Genomic DNA, 26,164 nt, shown 5'->3' with positions numbered 1-26,164 from the left:
CAAGGTATTCATTCCCTAAAGTTCCTTTCACTTCTAAATTTTACAAAACTGAATAAAGCAGGGGCATCTGGTTGGTTCAGTCAGTAAAGCATGCGACTCTTGATCTTGGGGTGTGAGTTCAAGCCCCACTTGGGTGTAGAGACTGCTTAAAAATAAAATCTTGGGCGCCTGCGTGGCTCAGTGAGTTGAGCCTCTGCCTTCGGCTCAGGTCATGATCCCAGGGTCCTGGGATGGAGCCCCGCATCGGGCTCTCTGCTCAGCAGGGAGCCTGCTTCCCCCTCTCTCTCTCTCTGCCTGCCTCTCTGTTTACTTGTGATCTCTCTCTGTCAAATAAATAAATGAAGTCTTTAAGAAAAAAAAAAATAATTAAAAAAAACAAAATCTTAAGGGGCATCTGGGTGGCTCAGTTGTTAAGCGTCTGCCTTCAGCTCAGGTCATGATCCCAGGGTCCTGAGATTGAGTCCAGCATCAGGCTCCTTGCTCAGAGGGGAGCATGCTTCTTCCTCTCCCACTCCCCCTGCTTGTGTTCCTTCTCTCGCTCTCTGTCAAATAAATAAATAAAATATTTAAAAACAAACAAACAAATAAATAAATAAAATCTTAAGGGGTCCCTGGGTGGCTCTGTCAGTTAATTGCCCAGCTCGATTTTGGCTCAGAGTCATGAGACCGAGCCCTGTGTCAGGCTCTGTGCTCACAGCATAGTCTGCTTAAGATTCTCTGCCTCCATCTGCCCCTCCCCCTACTCTCTCTCTCAAAACAAATAAATAAAATCTTAAATAAATAAATAAAAATAAAATGAAGTAAAATCTTAAAAAAAAAAAAAAGAGTGATAAAGCACCCAGGTTGCTTCTTTCTCATGTGACACCAGATATCACAATCCACATATAGTAAAAGTGGTTGCCTCCTTGGTTCAGATGCCACACTGCTTTTCCCTCCCATTATTAAACCTTTAAGTCTTCTTAATAGTATTTTCCAGGAACTCCTTTTTTTGATGGGCTGGTAGACTTCACAGACTTAGCTTTAGGATGAACTGGTTTGGAGGAGAAGAGTAGGAGATGAAATAGTAGCAAGAAACAACCACTAGGATTTGCTGTCCCTTTCCTCAATGATGCCAGAGAAATGCTGTACTGACCTTTATAGAACAAATAGTTTTAGGGGCAAAAGACTAGCTCCTACTCTGATGTAACCTGACCAAAGCTCCATTTAGACTGAACCAGACCAAGAAAACAAGATAAGCCATTAAAGTCCCAGGAGGACCTCTCAGAAATCAGAACTAGTTAATGAAGAGAGACTTTACTTATTCTGTTTCTACACCACATATCTTTGAGTACAGTATGTCTTATACCATGAAGCCCTATGTATCCATTAAGGTTTTGAGATACCCAGGTGCGAAGACTACCTACCTGATTAAAGGTGGGAGGTGGAGGAGGCCCAGGGGGTGGTGGAGGGGGTGGAGGAATCGGCATCCTTGCCCTGCTCGCAGTTGGCACTGCTTTCTCTCCGTTTTACTTTGCAGCTTTAGGTCACTCATATACCTGCAAATGAAATGGAAATTCAATGAGAACAACTCTGCCATCAGAGACACCCAGGAGAATTAGAAGACTGGGCATGACATGAAGGAGAAACTCATCCCCTAGTTCCTCTGTGGTAGTAGTCCAGGGCTTGGTGAACTTTTTTGGTAAATGGCCAGATAATAAATATTAATACTGGGGCACCAGAGGGGCTCAGTCTGACTCTGGATTTTTGGCTCAGGTCATGAACTCAGGGTTGTGAGATCAAGCCCCACATCAGGCTCTGTGCTGGGTGTGGAGCCTGCTTAAGGTTCTCTCTCTCCCTCTGCGCCTCTCCCTCCCCCCTAAAAAAATTAATATTTTAGGCTTTACAGGCCATATACAGTCTCTGTCACATTTTAATCTTTGATTTGTTTTGACATTTTAAAAATTATTTTTAAAATGTCAAAACAAATCAAAGAATAAATCAAAGAATAAGCTTTATTTTTGAAAGTAGTTTCAGATTCACAGCAAAACTTAGCAGAAAAGTGCAAAAAGATACCCATATGTACTCCTGTTGCCCCTACACACACACATACACAGCCTCTCCCACTATCTACATCCTGGGGTTGGACATTTGATACAATCGCTACCTCATTACCACCCAAAGTCCATAGTTTACATTAGGGCTTACTCTTGCCAACCTCTATTTTGTATGTTTGGACAAATGTATAATGACAACTACATGTTGTAGCGTCATACAGAATAGCTTCACTGCCCTAAAATATCTATGCTCTGCCTATTTATCCCCCCTTTCCCCACTGATCCTTTTTACTGTCCCCATAGTTTCCTCTTTTCCAGAATGTCGCATAGTTGGAATCATATAATATGCAGCCTTTTTCAGATTGGTTTCTTTCAATGAGTAGGACACGTTTAAGTTTCCTCCATGCCTTTTCGTGGCTTGACAGCTCCTTTCTTTTTAGTGCTGAGTAATATTCCATTGTCTGGAGGTACAACAGTTTATCCATTCACCTACTGAAGGACATCTTGGTTGCTTCCAAGTTTTAACAATTATGAATAATGCTGTTAAAAATACTCTTGTGCAGGTTTTTGTGGGAACATAAATTTTGGCTCATCTGAGTAAGTACTACTGATTGTGACTGCCAGATCCTATGGTAAGAGTTACACTGTATATATACTAAGCTGCCAAACCGTCTTCCAAGTGGTTGTAAGGTTCTGCACTCCCACCAGCAATGAAGGAGAATTCTTGCTGCGGCACATCCTTGCCAGCATTGGTGTTGTCAGTGTGGTAGAATTTGACCATTCTAGTAGGTCTGTAGTAGTGCAATCTCACTGTTTCAATTTTTCAATTCTCTGATGACATATGAAGTTGAACTTCTTTTCATATGCTTACTTCCCATCTGTATATTTTCTTCAGTGAGGTGTCTGTTTAGGTCTTTTGCAGTTTTCAATATGACTGTTTTCTTGTTGTTGAGTTTTAAGAATTCTTTGTCTGTTTTGGATAACAATCCTTTATCAGCTGTGTCTTTTGCAAATGTCTTCTCCCACTGCATGGCCCGTCTTCTCATTCTCTGGATTTTTACATTTTAAAACTACATTTTTACATTTTAAAAATGTAAAACCATTCATGGTTCATGGGCATTATAAAAACAAACCATGGACCAGATCTGACTGGTGGGCCATAGTTTACTGACTCCCAGTATAGTCACATCCTTGGAATCTGATCAGAGCATAAATACCATGTGAGAATTTAGCTACTTATCAGGCCACAAAAAAAACCAACCAAACAAACAAACAAAAAAAAACTATAGCTGTCCTCCTGTCAGTCTGTAAGTGATCCTCACTTTACAAATGAGACTAAAACCAGGGAACTCTCTTGCCCTAAGACATTAAAGTAGGGGGCAAAAATAAAACTAAATGTCAAGAACAGTAATTCACCCAAAAAGCTATTCCAAGGGAATCCCACTTCTTGACACCCCCATCCCCCTCAAAAAATCAAAGCCAAAATAACATTATCACTGGGAGTGCAACTTACAGATGACAAGAAAGGTTCAAGACAGGTAATCAAGTTCACAAATTAATCCAGGGAAGAACTGTTTCCAAGCAAGGTGATTAATGAGATTAGGACATAGGAAATCTCACAGGTAGCCCCTAGCACAGATGAAAGACCACGTGTACCAAGCCAAGCCTAAAAGATAGAACCGGCATGGCAATCCACTGAGGAAGTTTGGTTCTGAACTCTACATAGGAGATCAAAATTTCCCTGTGAATAAAGGAGTACCCACTTAAACATTTCCCTCAATGCTCCCAAAACCATTTAAACACTTTCTCAATGATGAACGGAAAGGGCAAATATTCCAAAGGTTCTAAAAACCAAGAACCTTTAGAGGCAGGTAGAATTTGATCAGAAACACAACTGTGAGGCCTTCACAATCCCAACCCTTCCAATAATACCACTATAAGCTGGGTGCCCAACAGAGCTTTTTGCTCCAATCACAAAGAACTGGACAACAGACTTTGGACAACTAGACTTTGGCTAGATGGCTCCCATGGGGAATGATGTCTGGAACTCACTTCACAAATTGAGCAGCTGACCATCCTTTAAGGGAAATACCTCCCTGATGTCTGGTTTCAAAGCTAAGTTTAGTTTTTCTTTGCCAGGGATCTAACACACTAGACTTTAAAAACTGATCAAAATAGGAGTACCTGAGTGGCTCAGTCAGTTTTAAGTGTCTGCCTTTGACTCAGGTCATGATCTCAGAGTCCTGGGATAGAGCCATGCTTCTCCCCCTCCTGTTGCCACTTCTCCCACCTCATGGTCTTTCTCTCTCTCAAATAAATAAAATCTTAAGAAATAAAAAAAAGTGGGGCACCTGGGTGAGTTAAAGCCTCTGCCTTCAGCTCAGGTCATGATCCTAGGGTCCTGGGATCGAGCCCCGCACTGGGCTCTCTGCTCAGCAAGGAGCCTGCTTCCCCCTCTCTCTCTGCCTGCCTCTTTGCCTACTTGTAATCTGTCTGTCAAATAAATAAATAAATCTTTAAAAAAGAAAGAAAGAAAGAAAGAAACTGATCAAAATAGTAAATCTTCATGATCGATCTATAATGGAGGAGCAAATTTAAAATAAAAGGAAGATACAGAGAAAAATACAAAACTTTCTTCTGTTTGAATTCTCTGGGTTCATTCTGACAGTTACACCAAAGCACCTTTTTTTTTTTTTAAAGATTTTATTTATTTTTTTGACAGAGAGAAATCACAAGTAGGCAGAGAGGCAAGCAGAAAGAGAGAGAGAGAGGAGAAAGCAGGCTCCCTGCAGAGCAGAGAGCCCAATGCGGGGCTCGATCCCAGGACCCTGAGATCATGACCTGAGCTGAAGGCAGAGGCTTAACCCACTGAGCCACCCAGGCGCCCCACCAAAGCACCTTTTTAAAAAGCTAGCAGAGGGGCACGCAGGTAGCTCAGTCATTCAAGCATCTGACTTCAGCTCAGGTCATGATCTCAGGGTCCTGAGATGGAGACCTTTGTCGGGTTCCATGCTCAGCAGGCAATCTGCTTATCCCTTTCCCTCTCCCCCTTCTCTACCTCTTGTGTGCTCTTTAAATCTTTAAAAACAAATAAATAAATAAATAAATAATAAAAAACTAGCAGAAAACAATAGGAAAAATAATAATCTATCCAGAAACAAACATTTTCAACTAATTCCAGTCACCTCAGTTCCTGTCTTTTCTGAGTTTCCAGTTCTACCTACCTTTGCCATTGCCAGGACTGAAACCGTTTCCAAGAATGACTAGGAAAAGAGATTCAGGTAAGTCCCTAATTCTTTTCTTATCCACGGGTGATCCAACCTATATGCTACAAAGTAAGAAATCACTTAGAGGAACAACCTTATGCCTAACAGTGAGCACCGTTAATAAGGCAAAACAGTAATTCTCTAGCAAGGCAAATCTTTTTTTTTTTTTTTAAAGCAATCCACTGGAAAAGACCACTAATATATTACACAGTTACAGATGCCTTCTTAAAGTAGGCTCAATTCAAACTCGAATTTCAAAACAGATGCACTAAAACAAACAAACAAACAAACAAACAAACAAAAACCACAAAACCCACCATTAATGGACAGGCTTTCATGCTAACAACCAGCAGTGCTTCTCAACATTTCTTCTGCCTCCACAAAGGCTGCATGAGTGACATGCTCCTATTGGTGACACTGTGTATACAATGATACAGTATGGTAGAGGATCACTGCTTCCCATTTTACAGGCAAGGACACTAAATCTCCAGAAGTGGGTGCAATTGCATGCATGCCCACTAGAGAAGAGAATGATCTAAGGGCAACTGCCCAAGATCATTCTGGAGTAAACTACAGAATTAGGACTCAAATCTAGATCTTCTGATCCCCTGCTATTTCACTAATCACCACAAAAAAACACTTGTGATGGAATTGGTTTGGTATAGCAATTTCCTACTATTTTCACCAAATGAAAATTCAACCCACCCCAAAATATTTTATTAGTAGAATGTAAACAGCTCTGTGTTTCCCAAGAGCAGCCCAACTTCAGTAAATTTACATTAATACAACATTCCTTCTGCTGCAAATCCCCAAAACCTTTATTCAAACCAATTTAATATTGATACAGTCACTAATCCAAAGCAGAGGGTCTGCTTTGAAAACTACTTTTAGTTAAAAACAAGCAAACCAAAAACACTCATAAAGTTTTATAAAAGAATGAAAAAAAAATTTTTTTAAAGTAGGGTCCATGGCCAGCATGGAGCCCAACGCAGGGCTTGACCTCACAACCCTGAGATCAAGACCTGAGCTGAGATCAAGAGTCGGACATATAACCAACTGAGCCACCCAGGTATGCCACAGAATGACAAATTTTGTGACCGACTACTTTTAATCAAAGGACAAATTCAGGCTTTCAGGAAGCACTGTGTACTGCAATTTTTAAAAAGTAACATTTCCGAGATTAAACCTAAGAAGAAAGAAAAGGGTTCTTTACAGAATTTTAAGTCTTTCCTTTTTGATCTTTTAAATTAGAACTACAAACCTCACCATCTGTGTTCTTCAGAGACCTTGATTTTCAGAAATATTGTGAGGCTGCCTCCAGCTCAGCAACACACCAATTCTCATTCCCCTCTTAAGCCCTTCTATCTTAGAAACCATGATGGAATAAGCTTTTCACATCCTCAGGAGTCAGTTTCTTTGAAAGCAAGATCAGAGAGCATTATTTCATATCTTCCGAATGTCAAATTTATCAGAGAATTCAGAGACGTCTTCATAACACTCAAGCAATGCACTTTCAGGGTGCCTGGGTGGCTCAGTGGGTTAAGCCGCTGCCTTCGGCTCAGGTCATGATCTCAGGGTCCTGGGATCGAGTCCCACATCGGGCTCTCTGCTCGGCGGGGAGCCTGCTTCCCTCTCTCTCTCTGCCTGCCTCTCTGTCTACTTGTGATCTCTGTCTGTCAAATAAATAAATAAAATCTTTAAAAATAAATAAATAAATAAATAAATAAATAATAAAATAAATAAATTTAAAGCAAAGAGAGACAGATGAAAGAGACATTTCAAGATCCTCTCTGAAAGACCAATAACTGCCTACACTTCTCTCCAGATAATCTAGAGAAGACTTGTGTCTTCAAGAGGAAAGATTCTAGACATTCCCCTCAATGGAATTCTTACTCAATAGTTCAAAATAAATCTAATAGTATCAGAGACAGAACATAAATGTTTAGCAGAAATGGAAAACCAGTTGCTCTGGAACAAAGAAAGTCACAGTGCAAAATGGGATTTTTGTTTGGAGTACTTTAATCCCAGAAAGAAATAACTTTAATAAAGCCTTGCCTAATGTGGCTTCAATAATTCAGGTAGGTGGGGTGGCAAACTTTCCAAGCATAAACATTAAAACCCATTAATGAGTCAAATGTTCATAACCAAACAACAAACCCTAAAAACATTCACATCAAACAAGTTCAAGGGACGCCTCGATGGCTCAGTCGTTAAGTGTCTGCCTCCGGCTCAGGTCATGATCCCAGGGTCCTAGGATCTAGCCCTGCATCGGGCTCCCTGCTCAGCAGGAGCCTGCTTCTCCCTCTCTCACTCCTCACTCTCTCACTCACACAAGGAGAACACACTCCTTGTGTTCCCTCTCTCGCTGTGTCGCTGTCAAATAAATAAGTAAAATTTTAAAAAGAAAAAAGAAAACTATTTCCCTGTCTCTAAACCATTAAAAAAAAAAAAAAAAAAAAACCAAGTTCAAAATGAGGTGTGCCTGCCTGGGTGGCTTAGTTTGAGGGTCTGCCTTAGGCTCAGGTCATGATCCCAGTGTCCTGGAACTGATCCCCACATCGGGCTCTTCGCTCAGCAGGGAAGCCTGCTTCTCCCTCTGCCTGCTGCTCCCCCTGCTTGTGCATGCATGTATTCTCTCTTTGACAAATACCTAAAATTAAAAAAAAAAAAAAGAGGACAGGAAGAAACAAGGAGGCTATGTGCTTGGTTTAGTGCTCCAAAAGTTTTTAACTTGCTGAATTCATTCATTCATTAATTTATTTATCATCCAGTGAATATTTATTGAGCACCCATCACTTAATCCACTCAATAAGTATTTTCTTAAGCACGCTCTAGGTCCAAAGCAATGTTCTGTAACAATGGTTCTAAGGGGAATGATTCTGTCTCCCACAAGACATTTGGCAACGTCTAGAGACATTTCTGATTATCATGACTAGGGGGTGCTACTGGCATTTAATGAATAGAAAACATTCTATAATGCATAGGACAGCCCCCCACAACAAAGTATCACCTAGTCTCATTAATGCTGAGATTAATAAACCCAGTTCTAGAGGCTGAACAAGTTTCTACAGTCTTGGAGCTTACATTCTAGTGGAAGAAATAAACAAGGAAACAAAATCTCGCATCTCAATTACTGATAAAAAGAATGGAAAAACGGGTGCCTGAGTGACTCAGTGGGTTAAAGCCTCTGCCTTCTGCTCGGGTCATGATCCCAGAGTCCTGGAATCGAGCCCAGCATCGGGCCCTCTGCTCAGCGGGAAGCCTGCTTCCTCCACTCTGTCTCTCTCTGCCTGCCTCTCTACCTACTTGTGATCTCTCTCTGTCAAATAAATAAGTAAAATCATTTAAAAAAAAGAATGAAAAAAAAGAATCATGAAGGGTGAAAGTAGGAGTATGGAGGAGTGTTTTGTTTTGTTTTTTTAAGATTTTATTTATTTGACAGGGAGAGACAGCGAGAGAGGGAACACAAGCAGGGGCAGTGGGAGAGAGAGAGGCAGGCTTCCTGCTGAGCAGGGAGCCCAATTCAGGCAGGGCTTGATCCCAGGATCATGACCTGAGCCTAAGGCAGACACTTAACGACTGAGCCACCCAGCCGAGCCAGGAGTGTTCTCTTAGACAGGGTTGCAGGGAGCGGGGGCTGGCTCTTCACAAAGAAATCTCTCCATGAGTAAAGCAACCCCTATGAAGATCTGGGGAAAGAGCACTCCAAGAAGAATTAAAAAACAGCCAGTAAAAAGCCTGAGAGGGGAACAAGCTTGACATGTCAGAGAACTAGTAAGAAAGCCAAGGTAGCTAAAACAGAGTACAGAAAAGAGTGGTAGAAGATGATCTCTGAGACCTTACAGGCCATGCTCCAAACCCCTTAAAAGCAGTATCCTTCCCTATCCAATATGCCTATACGAAAGAAGTTTAAACCCATTAACAGTTCCATGCCCAAAGTAAACAAGTTCAATCAGTTATCTCATTCATCCCACAGACTGTCATTGATCATTTGGTTTAAGCACAGCTAGGGACCTAAATACTAACCGGAAGCCTTCCAGGTTAAAAAATCATCTGATGATAATGTCTGCCTGCAGACCTGCCCTTCAATTTTGCTCCTGAAAAGCAGTACAGCATGGCGAGTTAGGAGTTCATTACCACAGTAAACACAATGGCACCCAGTTCCCAAACCAAAGAACCCAACATGGGAGAAGTGCCAGGAGCTACCTAAGAGTATTCACATGCCACTCAAGGAGACTCACAAACAGCAGGAGCCAAACAGGTTCCTATAATTACGTGGGAACTGATGTCAACACAGAATTATGAACATGCCTCTATGTGTTCTAGGAAAGAATATAGTGGAGGATTTCCACTAAAGCATTTTAGTTTCTCTACATAAAAAGAAACAGACTATAATAACTTTCATGTTACATATATCTCATCACCCTTCCCTGAACCCATGCAAAAAAAACCTTTATATCGTTTAAAAATAATTCACAGCCATCTTCTCTCAATGGAGAAGGTGCTACCTTCCCCCTTGAAATTCAATTCACTCAAACCTCTGGTGAAATACATTTCTGTCATGCATAGAGATGGAATTAATTAAAACTCCAAGGTTACTCCACAAAGGGGAAAGAATCATTTTTCCAACTGCAGGCATTTTCCATCATGGAAATTCAACTACGCAGCAAATCTGACTGACCCAAAACAAGTGATTAAAAAAAAAAAAATCACATATGCACCACGAATATTTAAACTGAAAATCCTACAACTCCTACAACTAAACCTGAATGTTCTACTCTACACATCAATAACTTTTCACTGTTAAAATCAGCACACAACCCTGAAAGAGAAAAAGAGGTAGAATAAAGATACATAACTGTACGATGAAATTCTTTCAATATTATTTCTCTAATAAGAAACATAAGTATACATCCCAACGATACAGCTTTTCCTCCTAATGTGACACTTTCCTCTTGTCCTAGATTTGTTTAAAACCCTAGAAACAGGGGCGCCTGGGTGGCTCAGTGGGTTAAGCCTCTGCCTTCGGCTCAGGTCATGGTCTCAGGGTCCTGGGATCGAGCCCACATCGCATCGGGCTCTCTGCTCAGCAGGGAGCCTGCTTCCCTTCCTCTCTCTCTCTCTCTCTCTCTCTCTGCCTGCCTCTCTGCCTACTTGTGATCTCTGTCTGTCAAATAAATAAATAAAATCTTAAAAAAAAAAAAAACCCACTAGAAATGGGGCGCCTGGGTGGCTTACTTGGTTAAAGCCTCTGTCTTTGGCTCGGGTCATGATCCCGGGGTCCTGGGATGGAGCCCCCGCATTGGGCTCTTGGCTCAGCAGGGAGCCTGCTTCCTCCTCTTTCTCTGCCTGCCTCTCTGCCTACTTGTGATCTGTCAAATAAATAAATAAAATCTTTAAAAAAAACAAAAAAAACGAAAAACAAAAAATGAAAAGAAACCTTAAAAAAAAAAAACAGGGGCACCTGGGTGGCCAGTGGGTTGGAGCCTCTGCCTTCAGCTCAGGTCATGATCCCAGAGTCCTGGGATCGAGCCCCATATCAGGCTCTCTGCTTCACAGGGAGCCTGCTTCCTCCTCTCTCTCTGCCGGCCTCTCTGCCTACTTGTGATCTCTCTCTGTCAAATAAATAAATAAAGTCTTAAAAAAATAATAAAAAATAAAATAAAATAGGTGATCGTTTTTAAAAACAAAAAAAAAAACAAAAAACCTCCTGGGTAGCTCAGTTGGTTAAGTGCCTGTCTTTGGCTTGGATCATGATCCCACGGTCCTGGGATCAAAGTCCCACACTGAGCTCCCTCTTCAGTGGGCGTCTGCTTCTCCCTCTTCCTCTGTGCTTGCTCTCTTTCTCTCTCAAGTAACTAAATAAAATCTTTAAAATAAATAAATAGGGTGCCTGGGTGGTCCAGTCAGTTAAGTGTCTGCCTTCGGCTCAGGTCATGATCCTAGCATCCTGGGACTGAGCCCTGCACTGGGCTCCCTGTTCAGCAGGGAGCCTGCTTCTCCCTCTCCCTCTGCTGCCTCCCCTACTTGTGCTCTCTGCCTGTCTTGGTCAAATAAATAAATTAAAAATAAACAAACAAATAAAGCCCTAAAAACATAAACTTAGAAGTCTACTTATTCACATACTACTTGATGTAGTAAATATGAGAAACCATGGGTTATTCCCAAATACCCAGGAGCCATGTCCTCACATCTAAAATGATGACAAATCAATGAGAAGACTACTCTTATGTTCAATTAAATAACCACAGCTGCAAAGAATGGCTTCTTTAAAAAGATGGCTACAGATTAATGCAAAGAGTAACTGTAAATTAACTTTCTGAAAATCATCCTAAACAGAGATCAGGGAATGACCTCACCAAATATCACCAGCCCCTACTACACTCCTCAAAGCCAAGAGAAAATCCTGTTAACCTGAAAACACTAAAGTATTGGAAAGGTGGGGGAAAGGTGTACAGAAACAGTCAACTGCAGTAAATCAGTAACAGTTCAAAGGAGTACTTCATAACATAGCCAGTAATCAATACTCTGTGAGATAGTAACACTTTAGATTTCGCACTGTTTTTGTGACTTCATTCACCAAAACTGTTTCAAAGGAACTTGCAAAAACATATTAGAGCTGCTTCTATGGAGCTGTTTTCCTTAGAATGGAAATCAGCTCTATGTCAGAGCCAACATGACTTCCTCAGGCTACATTTTAGCTAGTAACAGCCACAAGATTTCCAAGAACTAAGAACTAGGATCCTACACTTGGCCTCTACAACATTATAAGACATGTACTACTTGGTTCCTGACTGCCACGCAACTCAGAGCAACCAAGGAGAAGCTGCGAACACCTCATTTCCAGATGCCTTACAGACAGGTAGTACAAGGTACACCATTTTGCTTTTCCGGGCCTTAGGGATCCATAATACAAAAAGGAGAAGAGAATGTGCCCTTTCATATTATGAAAGTTAAAAACAAACTTCAAATCATACCTTTAATATCTCCAAAAATGATGCTGCATAAATCCAAGGCAGATAATTAGTACATCTGTTTTCAAAGCCTGAGTCAATTTTCCACTTCACAAAAAAAAAAATTTAACAGATTCTTGGATTTGGATGGTGAAATGATGCAGATAGTAGCTCAATATTCATAACTAATATTTTCTCCCCACCCACACAGGCCAGGAACGAAGCAACCACGCAATGGGTCTAGAAGTGGTGGCTGAAAAAAAATAGAAGTCACATAAGGCCAACGTTGTTACCATCAGCCAGCATTTAACCAGAGAATAGGGGAGTTAATCAGATGAAGGACACACACTCTAATTTAGAAATCCAGACCAAAGCCAGACAGACTAAAACACAGTCTGAATACAAAAGCAATATTAGGTGGAGCCTGAGGAGTTTGCCTCAGAGACCTGGGAGCAATAAAGGTTTAGAAAACCCTTCTAAAACAGAGTTTCCAAACTTGCCTGAAGAGAAGACACATCTTAGGGCATCTGTTTAAAACACACACGCATGCCTGGGCCCTAATCCAGACCTACTAAAATCAGAAATCTTCCAGCAGAGAGATCTGAATATTCAACAAGCACCTTAAGTAATTCTTGGTGTTAGGAAGTCTGAAAAACATTGTTCTGAAGGAGTATTAGTACTCAATTACACCGAGGCTACTGTGACTGGATGGAGAGCAGCAAGAAAAAACTGATGAACATACTGGTTAAACATAAATGTGTGGCAGGCACTTATCAGTGTTCCCTCATGCAACACCATTCAAACGACAGCAAAGGGAGGTTTTTAAAGGCATAAGCCTTAAAAGGAAAGAAAGAGAGAGAAAGAAAAAGAAACAAAGAAAGAGGGAGGGAGGGGGAAGGATGCAACAGCAGAAAGATGTCAACAAAATTTTGGAAGCTGGAAGGTACATGCACTGGTGACAAGTAACCTCACAGAAAGGAAAAATTAAACGCTTGCAGCACAAAGTAAATTCCCACCACAGAAACTCAGAAAAAAAACTCAGAAACTGAAGGCACCTGGTACCTCTGATCAAAGGGTGGTTGGAGGAGCTAAAACAGGAGAACTGACTGAAAGTCTATATAAGAAAGAGATTGCCTCTTCTCCTTGCCCAAGTTGCCAGGCAGAGGACCTCTGAACCAAGTGAGCAGTTACAACCTAGGGCAGGAGTACCATACTGAAAATAGGGAGATCGAGTGAACGTCTATCTACTCACTGATGAGACTTCTTCCCTCCCCAGCTCTGTTCCCCCACTTGGCTCCAAAACACCTGCTGCTGGGCTTGTCTTCTCTAGGCAGGAGACTGGAGGAGTCCTCTCCAGGGAGAACGACCAGCTGCCAGTACGCCCTACAGTGATGCCTACCACTTGATGAGCCAGGGCTCCACACTCAGAGCTTATGAGTGCCTCATTCTCAAAAGTAAACCGCCAAAAATTACCAGACATTTGAAGAAAATCTCTAACAGGAAAGACAGGAATCAAAGTAAACAAAACAATTTCTAACAACGTGTAAAAATCTTAAAGTTCTGAGAACAAAATGAGCTCCTGGAAATTTAAAACATCGATAGCAAATATTAAAAGTACAACAGAAGAGCTAGAAGAAAAAGCTCAGAATATCTGAAAACTGAATGAGGGGGAAAAAAAAAAAGACAAAATCATGAGGGGGGAAAAAACAAAATCAAGAGGACGAGTGTAGGAATTTCACCATCTGGATAACAAGGGTTCCCAGAAAGACAAAGGAGAGAACCATCAAAAAAATACATTATCAGGGGGCCCCTGGGTGGCTCAGTGGGTTAAGCCGCTGCCTTCGGCTCAGGTCATGATCTCAGGTTCCTGGGGTCGAGTCCCGCATCGGGCTCTCTGCTCAGCAGGGAGCCTGCTTCCCTCCCTCTCTCTGCCTGCCTCTCTGTCTACTTGTGATCTCTCTCTGTCAAATAAATAAATAAAATCTTTAAAAAAAAATACATTATCAAATATATAATACAAGAAAATCGAAATAAGCTTCAGACTGAAAGGCCCACTGAATGCCAAGCGTGATGAATTTCAGAATAGTCACACGAAGGTACACAGTCACATATCATTGTATTTCAGAATACCTGGGGTAAAGACAACACCCTAAAATCTTTGGAAGAAAAAACAAATTCCATACAAAGAATCCAGAATTAGAATAAAATCAGACTTCACAATACTACTATTAAAAGTTAGAAGACCCCAAAACAAGGCTTAAAATTTCCAAAGAAATGCCATCACCAATATAATATTCTATATCTAGTCAAACGTCTGTCCGACCAGTGTGCAGGCAAAACATGCAAGGCCCCCCAAAATGCACCCCCTCCAATGGAACCTTTTCATAAAGCCTCCCAAAGAAGCTCCATTAAAGTATTTGTACTGAAAAGAGATTTATACTTTTGTTGGAGTTTAGGGATGAATTAGTGATTGATAATAAATCAAGCAGAAGGAAGGAAGAAAAAAAGAATAAGAAAGAATGGTGATTATTTAAAAGAAAAATATATAAGGAAATACAGTATAATCACAGTACAGACAGATACTGTATTGGATGTTAATTTTTCTTCTTTAGGCTACATTTATCTCTACCCACCTTCTGGCTCATGGGGGACAGAAGGGGAGACCGAAAACCTGGAAAACTACATTTCCCAGAATGCTGTGTCAATGAGGTTGTGGTTTAAATTCCATCAGTACAGAGTCACTCACTCAAGACCTAGAAGATGTAAGAAAGGTATGTGCCATTATCGCTCTTCCAGCAGCTATAAGCAAGTGCGTGGCCTCTAGCAGATGACAGATATGTGGCTTTGCAGGTTTCCAATATTCTACATATTGCCTACTTTGGTATTTAAGACAGCCAAGATTACATTTTTTTTAAAAGATTTTATTTTATTTGACAGAGAGAGACACACAGTGAGAGAGGGAACACAAACAGGGGGACTGGGAGAGGGAGAAGCAGGCTTCCTGCTGAGTAGGGAGTCCGATTCGGGGCTTGATCCCAGGATGCTGGGATCATGACCTGAGCCGAAGGCAGACGCTTAACCGACTGAGCCACCCAGGAGCCTGGACAGCCAAGATTATTAATAGCAGCAGTTTCTTAGAATCCCCGCAAGGTGGTGTTCCCATGACCTTCCAATAATTTTGTCAGCATCTAATATCCTCTTTGAAATATCAAGAATGGTTTGTTTTGGGCACCTGGGTGGCTCAGTGGGTTGAGCCTCTGCCTTTAGCTCAGGTCGTGATCTCAGGGTCCTGGGATCAAGTCCCACATAGGGCTCTCTGCTCGGCAGGGAGCGTGGTTCCTCCTCTCTCTCTGCCTGCCTCTCTGCCTACTTGTGATCTCTGTCAAATAAATAAATAAAATATTAAAAAAAAAAATACAAAATGTTGATTTAATCAAAACTGTGATGGATCTATATTAGGAAGACAGCAGGAAGGTCGAGGGTAGGGTTAAGTGTAAGAATGCAAAATCAGGGGCACCTGGTGGGCTCAGTTGGTAAAGCATGTGATTATTGATCTCAGGGTTGAGTCTGAGCCTCACACTGGGTGTAGAGATTACTTACAAATAAAAAAAATCTTTGTGGCACCTGGGTGGCTGTGTCAGGCACCCTCTCTTGATTTCAGCTTGGGTCATGATCTCACGGGTCATGGGATCAAGCCCTGTGTTGAGCTCCACACTCAATATGGAGTCTGCTTCTCCCACTCTCCCTCTGCCCTTCCCCCCTGACTTGCACATGTGTGCCCTCCCTTGCTATATAAAAAATAAATACATTAATCTTTATAAAAAATCTTTTTAAAAAATGCAAAATCATCTTCCATAGTAGAAATTCAACAGATAATACCTAAGACTGGAAAGACCAAGAAATAACAGTATAAGCATACTGTGCAAGTATAGTATAAGCATACTATGTAAAAATATGGAAATAATATGCATCAGGAAAAAAAGTACTAAAAGTAACTGGGGACAATTAAGGAAAGATGGAGCAGCTATTTTTTTCTCTTAATCAGTCTCCTAGTACTATTGACTGTTTAAATTATGTATTCTTACTGTGAAAATTAAAAAATCCAAACATTTCATTTAATTACTAAAACCCCAAAAATCCTAACACTGTATAAGCAAAACCAAACCTCAGACTGACCACAATTCCAAAAAATAAGGTCCGTACTGGATCTGTTACCAGTGTAACTAAGAACAGCAGAAAATCCCAAACCAACCAAAATAATTAAAAGGCCATTATGCTTAATTCTGGAACCTGCGCCTCCAATTCAACTCTAACTCTAATGAAAGCAGGGTGCCTAATGTGACCTCAATCTCTGCCACAGCCTGGTGTCACCTAACAACATTCACCACCACAGAGTTTACCACATGTCAGATATGTGAGGAACTTCCAGGCCACTATAACAAATTGTGACCAAAATTAACTTTAAATGTAGGCACAAAAACAGAGAGACAGAACTTAAAATCAATTACCTTAGCTCGTTTTTTAGGTTTTGTTTTCAATTTAACACAACTAACTGAAAAACAAAAACAACCAATATCGGTGGTCAAAATATCTTTAGAAGTTCTAAGAAACCATTTGTTTGTTTTAAAGAAACTGTTAATTAGGGGCGCCTGGGTGGCTCAGTGGGTTAAAGCCTCTGCCTTCGGCTCAGGTCATGGTCCCAGGGTCCTGGGATCGAGCCCCACATCGGGCTCTCTGCTCAGCGGGGAGCCTGCTTCCTCCTCTCTGCCTGCCTCTCTGTCTACTTGTGATCTCTGTCTGTCAAATAAATAAATAAAATCTTTAAAAAAAAGAAAGAAAGAAAGAAACTGTTAATTAGATTAAAAGGCTGCTTACAAGGGAGGCTGAAACCGAGTTACTGATGACAAAAAAACAGCTCTTCTCACTGTAGGGCAGCCAGGTCTTATGTGACCAGGCCTCAGCTTCCATGTGCCAGCCTTCAGTCCGCACACCCCAAACAGACAAGTGGAAAAGCCTATACGGAGAACAGTCAGAAGAAAAGCAAATCCAGTGATGACAGTCTCCATTAGAAAAGTCCTGAAAGAAAACTTAAACAGATGCTCCATAAAATGTTGATCCAGACTTCACATGGAGAGAAGTGTCACACCTCATTTCAAAGATAATATATTAAGTCCCAATTCACCACAGATAATCTAATAACAAAGCTGTCACTTTCATTGTTGAGGAGTCTCTTTCTCCCGCTCTAATGCCCTTAAGCCAGCAGATACACAGACGCTTCTTGCTGAAATGCTAGAAAAATTTGCACATTTTCATTCCTTGCTCACTAGTGTTGGGTGGCTGAACCAAGATTCTACTTTAAGTTATGAAAACAGGGCAAGCTGATCCAATTACACAAGAAAGGTACTAAATCGAACAGGGCCATCTGGGCTTTGAGCAAGAGTACTGTGATTTCTGAACAAAAGTCAATGCACTTGCAGATAAAAATGCTTTCATATATTCAGAGTTATAATGGCCTTTGGGCTACTGATTCATTTGCATGCCCAACAAGAGTTATGCATCATGTTAAGACATATGGCCTAGATGACGAGTACAACAGAGTATTACAGTCACCAGTTCATAATGAGAACATCTGTGCTCTCTCTGTAGCCGTATGAGGCTTACAAAAAACAGTCAATATTCTCAAGATGTAAATAGGTTTTCTGTTCCTAAATAGCAGGTCTGGCAAACTAACCATCTCATCATCCCCCATAATCTGACAAGAATGGGTGCGTTCAGGGTAGTATGGCCATAGACTCATCATCCCCCAGAATCTCAGAGTGGTTCCCCAATAATCACTAACCTCCAAACCAATTTCCAAGATTCTTAAAATTTTAAGATTTAACCCAGCCACGCAAATTTAATTTGCTGGACCTAGAAGAAATCAAGACTAAAAGAATAGCCTTGGGGCGCCTGGGTTAAAGGTGCCTGGGTTAAAGTGGTTAAACCCACTTGGGACAGTGGGTTAAAGCCTCTGCCTTCAGCTCAGGTCATGATCCCAGGATCAAGCCTCGCATCAGGCTCTCCACTCAGTAGGGAGCCTGCTTCCCCCCCACCCCCGCCCTCTGCCACCTCTCTGCCTACTTGGGATCTTTGTCAAATAAATAAATAAAATCTTTAAAAATAAATAAAATAGCCTTTATTCAAAAAAGTTCTTTCCTCCCCCTCCATTTATTTTATTTTTAATTAATATATAATGTATTATTGGTTTCAGAGGTACAGGTGACTTATCAGTCTAACATAATTCACAGCGCTCACCATAGCACATACCCTCCCCAATGTCCATCACCCAGCCACCCCAAAAAAGTTCTTAAAAATGTTCCATTGTGGGGCACCTGGGTGGCTCAGTGGGTTAAAGCCACTGCCTTCGGCTCGGGTCAGGATCTCAGGGTCCTGGGATCAAGCCCCACATCGGGCTCTCTGCTCACCTGCTTCCCCCTGCCTCTCTGCCTACTTGTGATCTCTCTCTCTGTCAAATAAATAAAATCTTAAAAAAAAAAAAAGTTCCATTGTACAGGCATCAGATTTCTTTATGATACTGATGATTTCAGCATTAACACTAGTAAATTAGTATCTGTGAAAAGACCTGACAAAAAATATCCCTCCTACAAACCATTAGAGACTCTTAATCTCATGAAACAAACTAAGGGTTGCTGGAGGGGAGGGAGGTGGGGGGATGGGGTGGCTGGGTGATGGACAATGGAGAGGGTATGCGTTGTGGTGAGCGTTGTGTATTGAGTAAGACTAATGAAGCACAGACATGTGCCCCTAAAACCAGTAACACGTTATATGTTAATATTTAAAAAAAAAAAAAAATCTCTCCTATAAAGACTGGTTCAAATTTCACTGTTATTTACGTGGTTTTTTTGGAGACCTCACAACCCTGAAGCCTTACCTCCTACCTCTCTGCTTCTCGCTCCCCAAGCTCCAGACACACTGGCACTTACTTCCTTCAATTCTTCAAAATAGCCATGTTCTTTCCCTCCTCTGGACCCTCACCTATGCCATGCTCTCCATCTGCAACACTCTTTGGTCTGCCCCCCTTACTTTAGGTTTCAGCCTTAAATGTCAATTCCTTAAGGACATTCCCTCATTGCCCGTTTCTCAATCAGCCTCGTTAGGCTTCCCATTAGCTGTTTCCACAGGATTTACAGCAGCAGTAATTAATTATTGTTTAATGGACGTCTTCCCCACCAGACCATACAGCTGCACGAGTGCAAGCGCTGAGTCAGTTCTGTTCACCGATGAAGCACAATGCTTGCCACAAAGTAGAACTCAAAAATTCTTGGCAAATAAATGAGTAACAGGGCTAAAAACACATCAGCTTTGGCAATTCTGCTTATAATTTACCCTACAGATACAGTCACTCATGCTAAGGGCCAAATATATATGGTTATTCACCGGAGCATAATTGGTAATAGTATAAGACTGGAAATATTTAAAATGTCTACCAATATAGGGCAGGTGCCAAAATCTCCTTGCTGCTTATATGGAATGACTGTCAAAGCAAGTTTTTAAAAAATGCAGGTAGTACTAACTGTGCTACATTTGTTTATAAGAAAAAGCAAGAAATGTGTACACACACACACACACACACACACACACATATACACACTTTATATGAACATATTATCTCTGGAAAGGATCTTAAGAAACTGAACACATCAGCTAACCCTGAGAAGACAAATTGGACTGATGAATACACAAGCAGAAAAGATGGACTATTCAGTATGCGTTCTTTAACTTTCAAATTCTGAACCATGTAAATGTATTATCCACTTAAAAAATAAAATTTGCCAGGGGCACCTTGGCTGGCTCAGTTGGTAAAGGTGCGCTACTCTTAATCTCAGGGTCACGAGTTTGAGCCCACGTTGGGTGTAGACATTACTAAAAATAAAATTAAGCTTTTTGTACAATAAATAAATAAAATTTGCTGAAGATAGTCCTATCCTTATTTCTAACACAGTGATGGAGTTTAAATGACTTTGTGATCCCACCTGCTAGCTGAACACCAACTGGGAGGGGGAAATAGAAGGAAAACTCACTTATCCACAAATCTCAGATAACCTGTCCCATACTACATACCACTTGAGAAGAAAATTTCCACCTTTTTTTGCAACTAATTGTCCCAATCTGGACATATGGAGAATGTTTTCATAGTCAGAGGGGATTACTGGGAGAAAAAAAGGGTTTATTGAATTCACCATTTTTATAAGCTTAGAAAGTAGGTCGATGAATTTGTACTGAAAAAGTATCATAAACACTGATTAAAGTTGAATTCAGAGAGGGCCTCAAAATCTAAATGGAGCTTAATCTGAATCCACAAAGTTCAAAAAACTAAAAATTTATTTGAAAACCAATTGTAAGAAAGGTGAGGAAATCAATATACATTCCTCAGATACACAGACTTGCCAAACTTCAAGACATTCTTCAGTATAGAAATATCTGAGACAAGATTAAACACAACTCCAAATAATCCTGTTTGTTACCACAGTCAAAGCCCTGGATCAGAGTCAAAACCTTTGGATCTGAACCTGTTAGTTTCCCAAACCCGAATATGGAGAACAGAATACTCTGGGCTAACAATGGCAGGAGGAATCTGAATCCAGAGCCTCCAGAGAGATTTGTTTTGGGGTTATCGCCAATGTTACAAGGGCCACTGCCACTGACTGCAAGAAATGATCTTCATAATCCATCCCAAGACCTACTGGAGACAAAGTTATCTTCAACTAATTATCCCTTAAAAACCAAAAATTTATTAAGTAGAACACACTGAAAAGGCATTTACTAAGTAGAACCAAGTACTTAGTACAGCCATTCTAAATTCTTATAACTTTGCCATGTTATATGGCAAATTAGGAGCCAATTCCTGGCTCTCAAATTCGATAACTTACTTGGCTCCAAATGCTCTTTCTGCATGTTAAGCCAAAATCTTAAGAGATCTAAGACTGACACAGACACTAGCAAATGAATCACCTGTTTTCCCTACTAACACTGTTTTTCTCCATAAAGTTCTCTTTTTTAACCCACTGAGCCACCCAGGCGCCCCTGAAGTTCTTTTTTAAAATAGGCTCGATACCCAGCACAGAGCCCAACACAAGGCTAGAACTCACAATCCTGAGATTAAAAGTTGGACACTTAACTGACTGAGCCACCTAGGTACCCATCTCCGTAAAGTTCTATTCAGCATTTCAAAATACCCCTCTACAGGGCACCTGGACCACTCAGCCAGTTAAGTGTTCGACTCTTGATTTGGGCTCAGGTCATGATCTCAAGCCTGTGAAATCGAGTCCCGCATTGGGTCTGGCGCTCTGTGTGGAGCTTGCTTGATTTTCTCCCTCTGCCCCTCCCCACTCATGCGTACTCTCTCTCTAAAAATAAAAAACACAATAAAATACCCCTCTATAATAATAATACCAAGAAGTGCTCATGAGTTTAGCCTGTGGCTCCCTAGGCTAAAAGGCTTGGGAGTGAGAGTGGAACAAAAACATGTGGGAAATTCTTTCTTTCTCTTTTCCTCAATGCCGTGGACTTTGAAAGCTAGGCAAAGGCAAGGATTCTGCATTTAATCAGCAGATGAATAAGAAACAGGTTTGAATTTAGAAAAAGCATAAAGGGGCGCAAGAATATTCAGAAAAGAGTACTGCCTCTATTTCCGTGCACAGCAGCTCTCAGGATCTGCCAATGAACCTCATTTTGACATGGAACACCCCATCTACTCTAACCCGGGGCATATCCCTCAAGAAACTGTCGGTCAACCGGAACTCTGCCAACTTCTGCTCCAGAGCTCTGTGGAGAACAGTAGCAACAAGAGACTACTTTGAGAAGGAGATCAACAATCACACTCGAGAAGAAAAGAAGTTATTTGGCAAAGGGAAGCATGTCGCCAAAATGTTAGTCACAGCTTAAGGTCCCAGTTTGTGTCTCTGCAACTATTCTTTGCTCTGACAGAATTGATTCTTTTGCCCAGAAAACCCGGCTCAGCTTCTGTCACCCTCCCCATTTGAAGCAGTCAAGAATCCTTTCACTTTGGAGGTATCAAACTGTGAGAGAGACAACATGTCCACCAGAGGCTAAAAAGGAGGGGGGAAATATGTAATTTGCCATTTTCCACCTAGGACTGGCTCAAATAGATCAATGGAAAAACATGACAGGATAGGAAAAATGGAAAATCCTATATTAAAGAAGTAGGCTAAACCAAAAGCCTGCCCAGACTTCTGAGCCCCCATAACTTATTTCCAAACCCTCTGAAAAATAAACCAAAAAGAGATCCGGTGCTTGAATAACAGCAAAATATTAAGCAGGTTTTTACCCCCAAGTAAGTATATAGTACATATTTTACTGAAGCCCTTCCTGCTCTTGCTGGGGTTAGGAGGAAGACTAGGGTTTGTGGAAACAGTCTGAACCAGCTGCCCATGATTTTCAGAATCACTTCAGAGCAACAGAAAAACAGACTCAAGTACACTACATTACTCTCCCAAAGAAGAGGTCAAGAAAGAACATCTGACAAATTTCTCTTCAAAAGGAACAGGACTTCTCTCTTCCCTCTTAAAAGCCATTAATAAAACCTGGAAAATCCACTGTTCTCACCACCTTACACCTTCCCCTGCATTTCCCCTTTGTGCTGACATCACATAACTAATCAGTACCAACTGAAGTAAACACTACTCTCATATCAAGTATGAGGTAGAACTGGAAACTGCCCCCTCCTAAGCAAATCCACGTCAGACCTCAGAAATGCCAAGACTTTCAGGAACACTTCTTCTAAGCTAAATTAAATAAGTCCACCTACGGGCAAAGTGTTTAGAATATTATGCCCAAAGAAAAAGTTGGAATAGTCAAGATTTCAAAATATTAACAATAAAGAAGCTAGGAAGCCTGGGTGGCTCAGCGGGTTAAGCCTCTGCTTTCGGCTTGGGTCATGATCTCAGGGTCCTGGGATCGAGCCCCGCATTGGGCTCTCTGCTCAGCGGAGCCTGCTCCCCCCCTGTCTCTCTCCTGCCTCTCTGCCTACTTGTGATCTCAGTCAAATAAATAAATAAAATCTTAAAAAAAATAATAAAGAAGCTAAAACTATCCACAAACACACTGCTCCCCACCACCTGGCAATGAGGCCAATGTGCCTGGGCCAAAGAAAAAGAATTAGAATATCTAGAATATGATTTTTCAGTGTCCTGAATATGATTTTTCTAGAATACAATTTTTCAGTGAATATGTCTAGAATATGATTTTTCAGTGACTTCTCAGGGTTCATGAGAAAAGTCAGTGTTTAGCAAAAGTAAAATAAAACACTGCATTCTCTCACATCAATCAAAAGTAAAATCAAACACTGCATTCTCTCACATCAATCAACCTCATTCAGCGCCCGCTCTAACTTGCCTATCTCCATCCGAATGACAGTCAATACAATGTAACACAAAAATATGAAATTTGGGGCTACTAAAAGTTGACTTTTTTTTTTTTAAGATTTTATTTATTTATTTGACAGGTAAGAGATCACAAGTAGGCAGAGAGGCAGGCAGAGAGAGAGGAGGAAGCAGGCTCCCTGCCAAGCAGAGAGCCCCATGTGGGGCTCGATCCCAGGACCCTGGGACCATGACCTGAGCCGAAGGCAGAGGCTTTAACCCACTGAGCCACTCAGGTGCCCCTAAAAGTTGACTTTGAGAAAAGTTACAAAACTGAACATGTATCAAATCAAAAATCATCTAGAGATGCCTGGGTGGCTCAGTTGTTAAGCGTCTGCCTTCGGCTCAGGTCATGATTCCGGGGGTGCTGGGATCGAGCCCCACATTGGGCTCCTTGCTCGGCGGGGGGCCTGCTTCTCCCTCTCTCACTCCCCCTGCTTGTGTTCCCTCTCTCACTGCATCTCTCTAACAAATAAATAAATAAAATCTTTTTAAAAAAAATCAAAAATCATCTATTCCCTGGCAGAACATATGCAGCAAGGCTGAGAAGAAATTGAGGAACACACGTCTTCTAAATATCAATACTTCAATCATGTTCTCAAAGATCACTTCTTTGCAACCACTTTAAAGATCCCATTTAGTTAACACAATCTTTTAGAGGCAGAGAGGAACCAATCCTGTCTTTCAAAGGGGGAAAAAAAAAGGAGAGAGAGAGACAGTTTAATGACTTGCCTCAAAGTTACTCAGTAAATCCATAGGTATGCTAGAACAGTGCTTATTCCCTGAGGTTCTCTTTTAGTTTGTAAGAGGAGAAAAAGCTTGTAAAAACTTTCAGTAAGTCATCCAAAAAACAGTAAGACAAAAATAACACCATGAAGAAGCTGGTGGCTCCTGGGGGTGGGGGTGGGGGGAGGGAGTCCAGAGCAGTAACAGATTGTTCAAATCCCTTTAAAAATATGAATTCCAGCACACACCAGCTTCTTCCAGCTCCTCACCCGTGTGTTCTAAGAATTTTCCTCTTGATCAGTAACTCAACACCACACACTGCCCACCTCGAAGACTTGAAGATATCCATCTCCCCTCACTTCACACCACTCCAATCTGAACCCTCAACTCTAGGCTGCTCCCACGAGCAACTCAGCACTTCTCAATCCAACCTTTAACTCAACTCTGATTCCTTCTCAACCAACGCTCTCTGGATTCCCTCAACGGTAAGCAGTTTCCTGAATCATCCTCTGAGCCATTGGTTTTCACTCAACTCAATCCCCAAAATGTCACAGGGGCCTCCTCACTCAGAGCATCCTATTAATTACCTGTCCACAACAGGTCCTCCCTCCCCATCTCCCTCTTTGCGCACGGTTACTTGTCCCTCACTCTGAGTTGCCGTCTTACTCACCTTACCCAACCCTTCAGGATCCCTTATTTCCTGTCTTTCAATAACCTTTCTTCCCATTTTCAGTCGGGGATCGCCCCACACCAATTCCCGACCACTCCTCCCCACTTAGATTCCCCACGCCCCACTCCAGGCTCTTCAGACCCAGTCCCCCGTTCCAACTACCCTTCAGACCCCGCCCCCTAGGACCCCTCTCTCCCTCAGGCCCCTCCCCCAACATCCCCTCTCTCTTCAAGCCCCGCCCCAATCCCCCCTCCCGCGGCTCTCCCTCCCACTCAGGTCCACAGATCACCTCAGCGACGTACCCAGCCTCCTCTGCCTCTTTCCGACCTAGCCGCAGCAGCCCCGGGAGCGAATCCTCCCCCACCTCCGCTCCGGCTTCGTCCCGTCCTGCTCGCTCCCCGGCAATCTCCCTCTCTTGCCGCCGCCGCCCCTTTTGCCAACCCGGAAATGGATCTGCTCCCACCGTCCCCAGCGTCCGCGAACAAAATGGAGGCGGGGGAGCGGGGAGCGAAAAGAACTACACGCATGCGCTCCTGGGAAGCCCGCCTCCTGCCGGCGCTCGGAAAGGCGGAAGCCGTAAGGTAGCCGCCATCTTGGGAAGGTCGCTAGGATTCCGCCTGCCTTTTAATAGCGGGGTTTGCAACTTTGGCTGTAATTGGAGTCATCGGCGAAGACTTAAACAGATATTGGAGCCTAGAGATTCTGATTTAATTTGTCCGGGGTATGGCCTACGCATCGAGTCTTTTAAAATTGCACCGGTGTAGCTAACGTGTTGCGAGAATGAGCTAGAGTCTTGAATATACCTTTCCCGTCTTTACTTGACCGCGCGCACGCGCGCGCACACACCCAGCCTGTCAAAGTCCTTCCCTAATTTAGAGTCAACGAAGGACCCGCCTCAGTCAACCCTGCAAGGCCCAGTAGTCAAGCTCCTGTTGTCATAGCAACAGAGAGGCAGGCCCTTGCTAACATGTCATCCTTAACGTCATCTTAGACACTTGACCCTAACACCAGTATCTTCCGCGGGCCGGGGAGTTGCGGGGGAGGTTGGGGGGAGTTGAGGGGGTTCCCTAGCTTC

At 42.0% G+C, this 26,164-nt stretch overlaps 1 protein-coding gene across 2 annotated transcripts in view; it reads right to left on the bottom strand.

The window, feature by feature from the left end:
* LOC111151582 (WAS/WASL interacting protein family member 2) overlaps nt 1–25,555 on the bottom strand; it is a 46,680-nt gene extending 21,125 nt beyond the window's left edge. The window contains exons 1-2 of one of the 2 annotated variants that reach the window (XM_022509655.1): nt 25,392–25,555; nt 1,404–1,535 (exon numbers count right to left, since the gene is read on the bottom strand). In XM_022509655.1, the coding sequence (XP_022365363.1) occupies nt 1,404–1,466 (63 nt within the window). In that variant the 5' untranslated portion in view covers nt 1,467–1,535; nt 25,392–25,555. Of the gene's footprint in view, nt 1–1,403; nt 1,536–25,089; nt 25,300–25,391 lie in introns of those variants that run through there. The other variant, XM_022509656.1, reaches the window with a different exon arrangement.
* Nucleotides 25,556–26,164: the final 609 nt, after the last annotated feature.

The sequence above is a fragment of the Enhydra lutris genome, unplaced genomic scaffold (genome assembly GCF_002288905.1).
Source record: "Enhydra lutris kenyoni isolate GAN:26980312 unplaced genomic scaffold, ASM228890v2 scaffoldscaffold26, whole genome shotgun sequence".
Lineage (NCBI taxonomy): Eukaryota > Metazoa > Chordata > Mammalia > Carnivora > Mustelidae > Enhydra > Enhydra lutris.
Note: the sequence above shows the minus strand (reverse complement) of the source record. Positions and strands in the feature narration are given on the sequence as shown.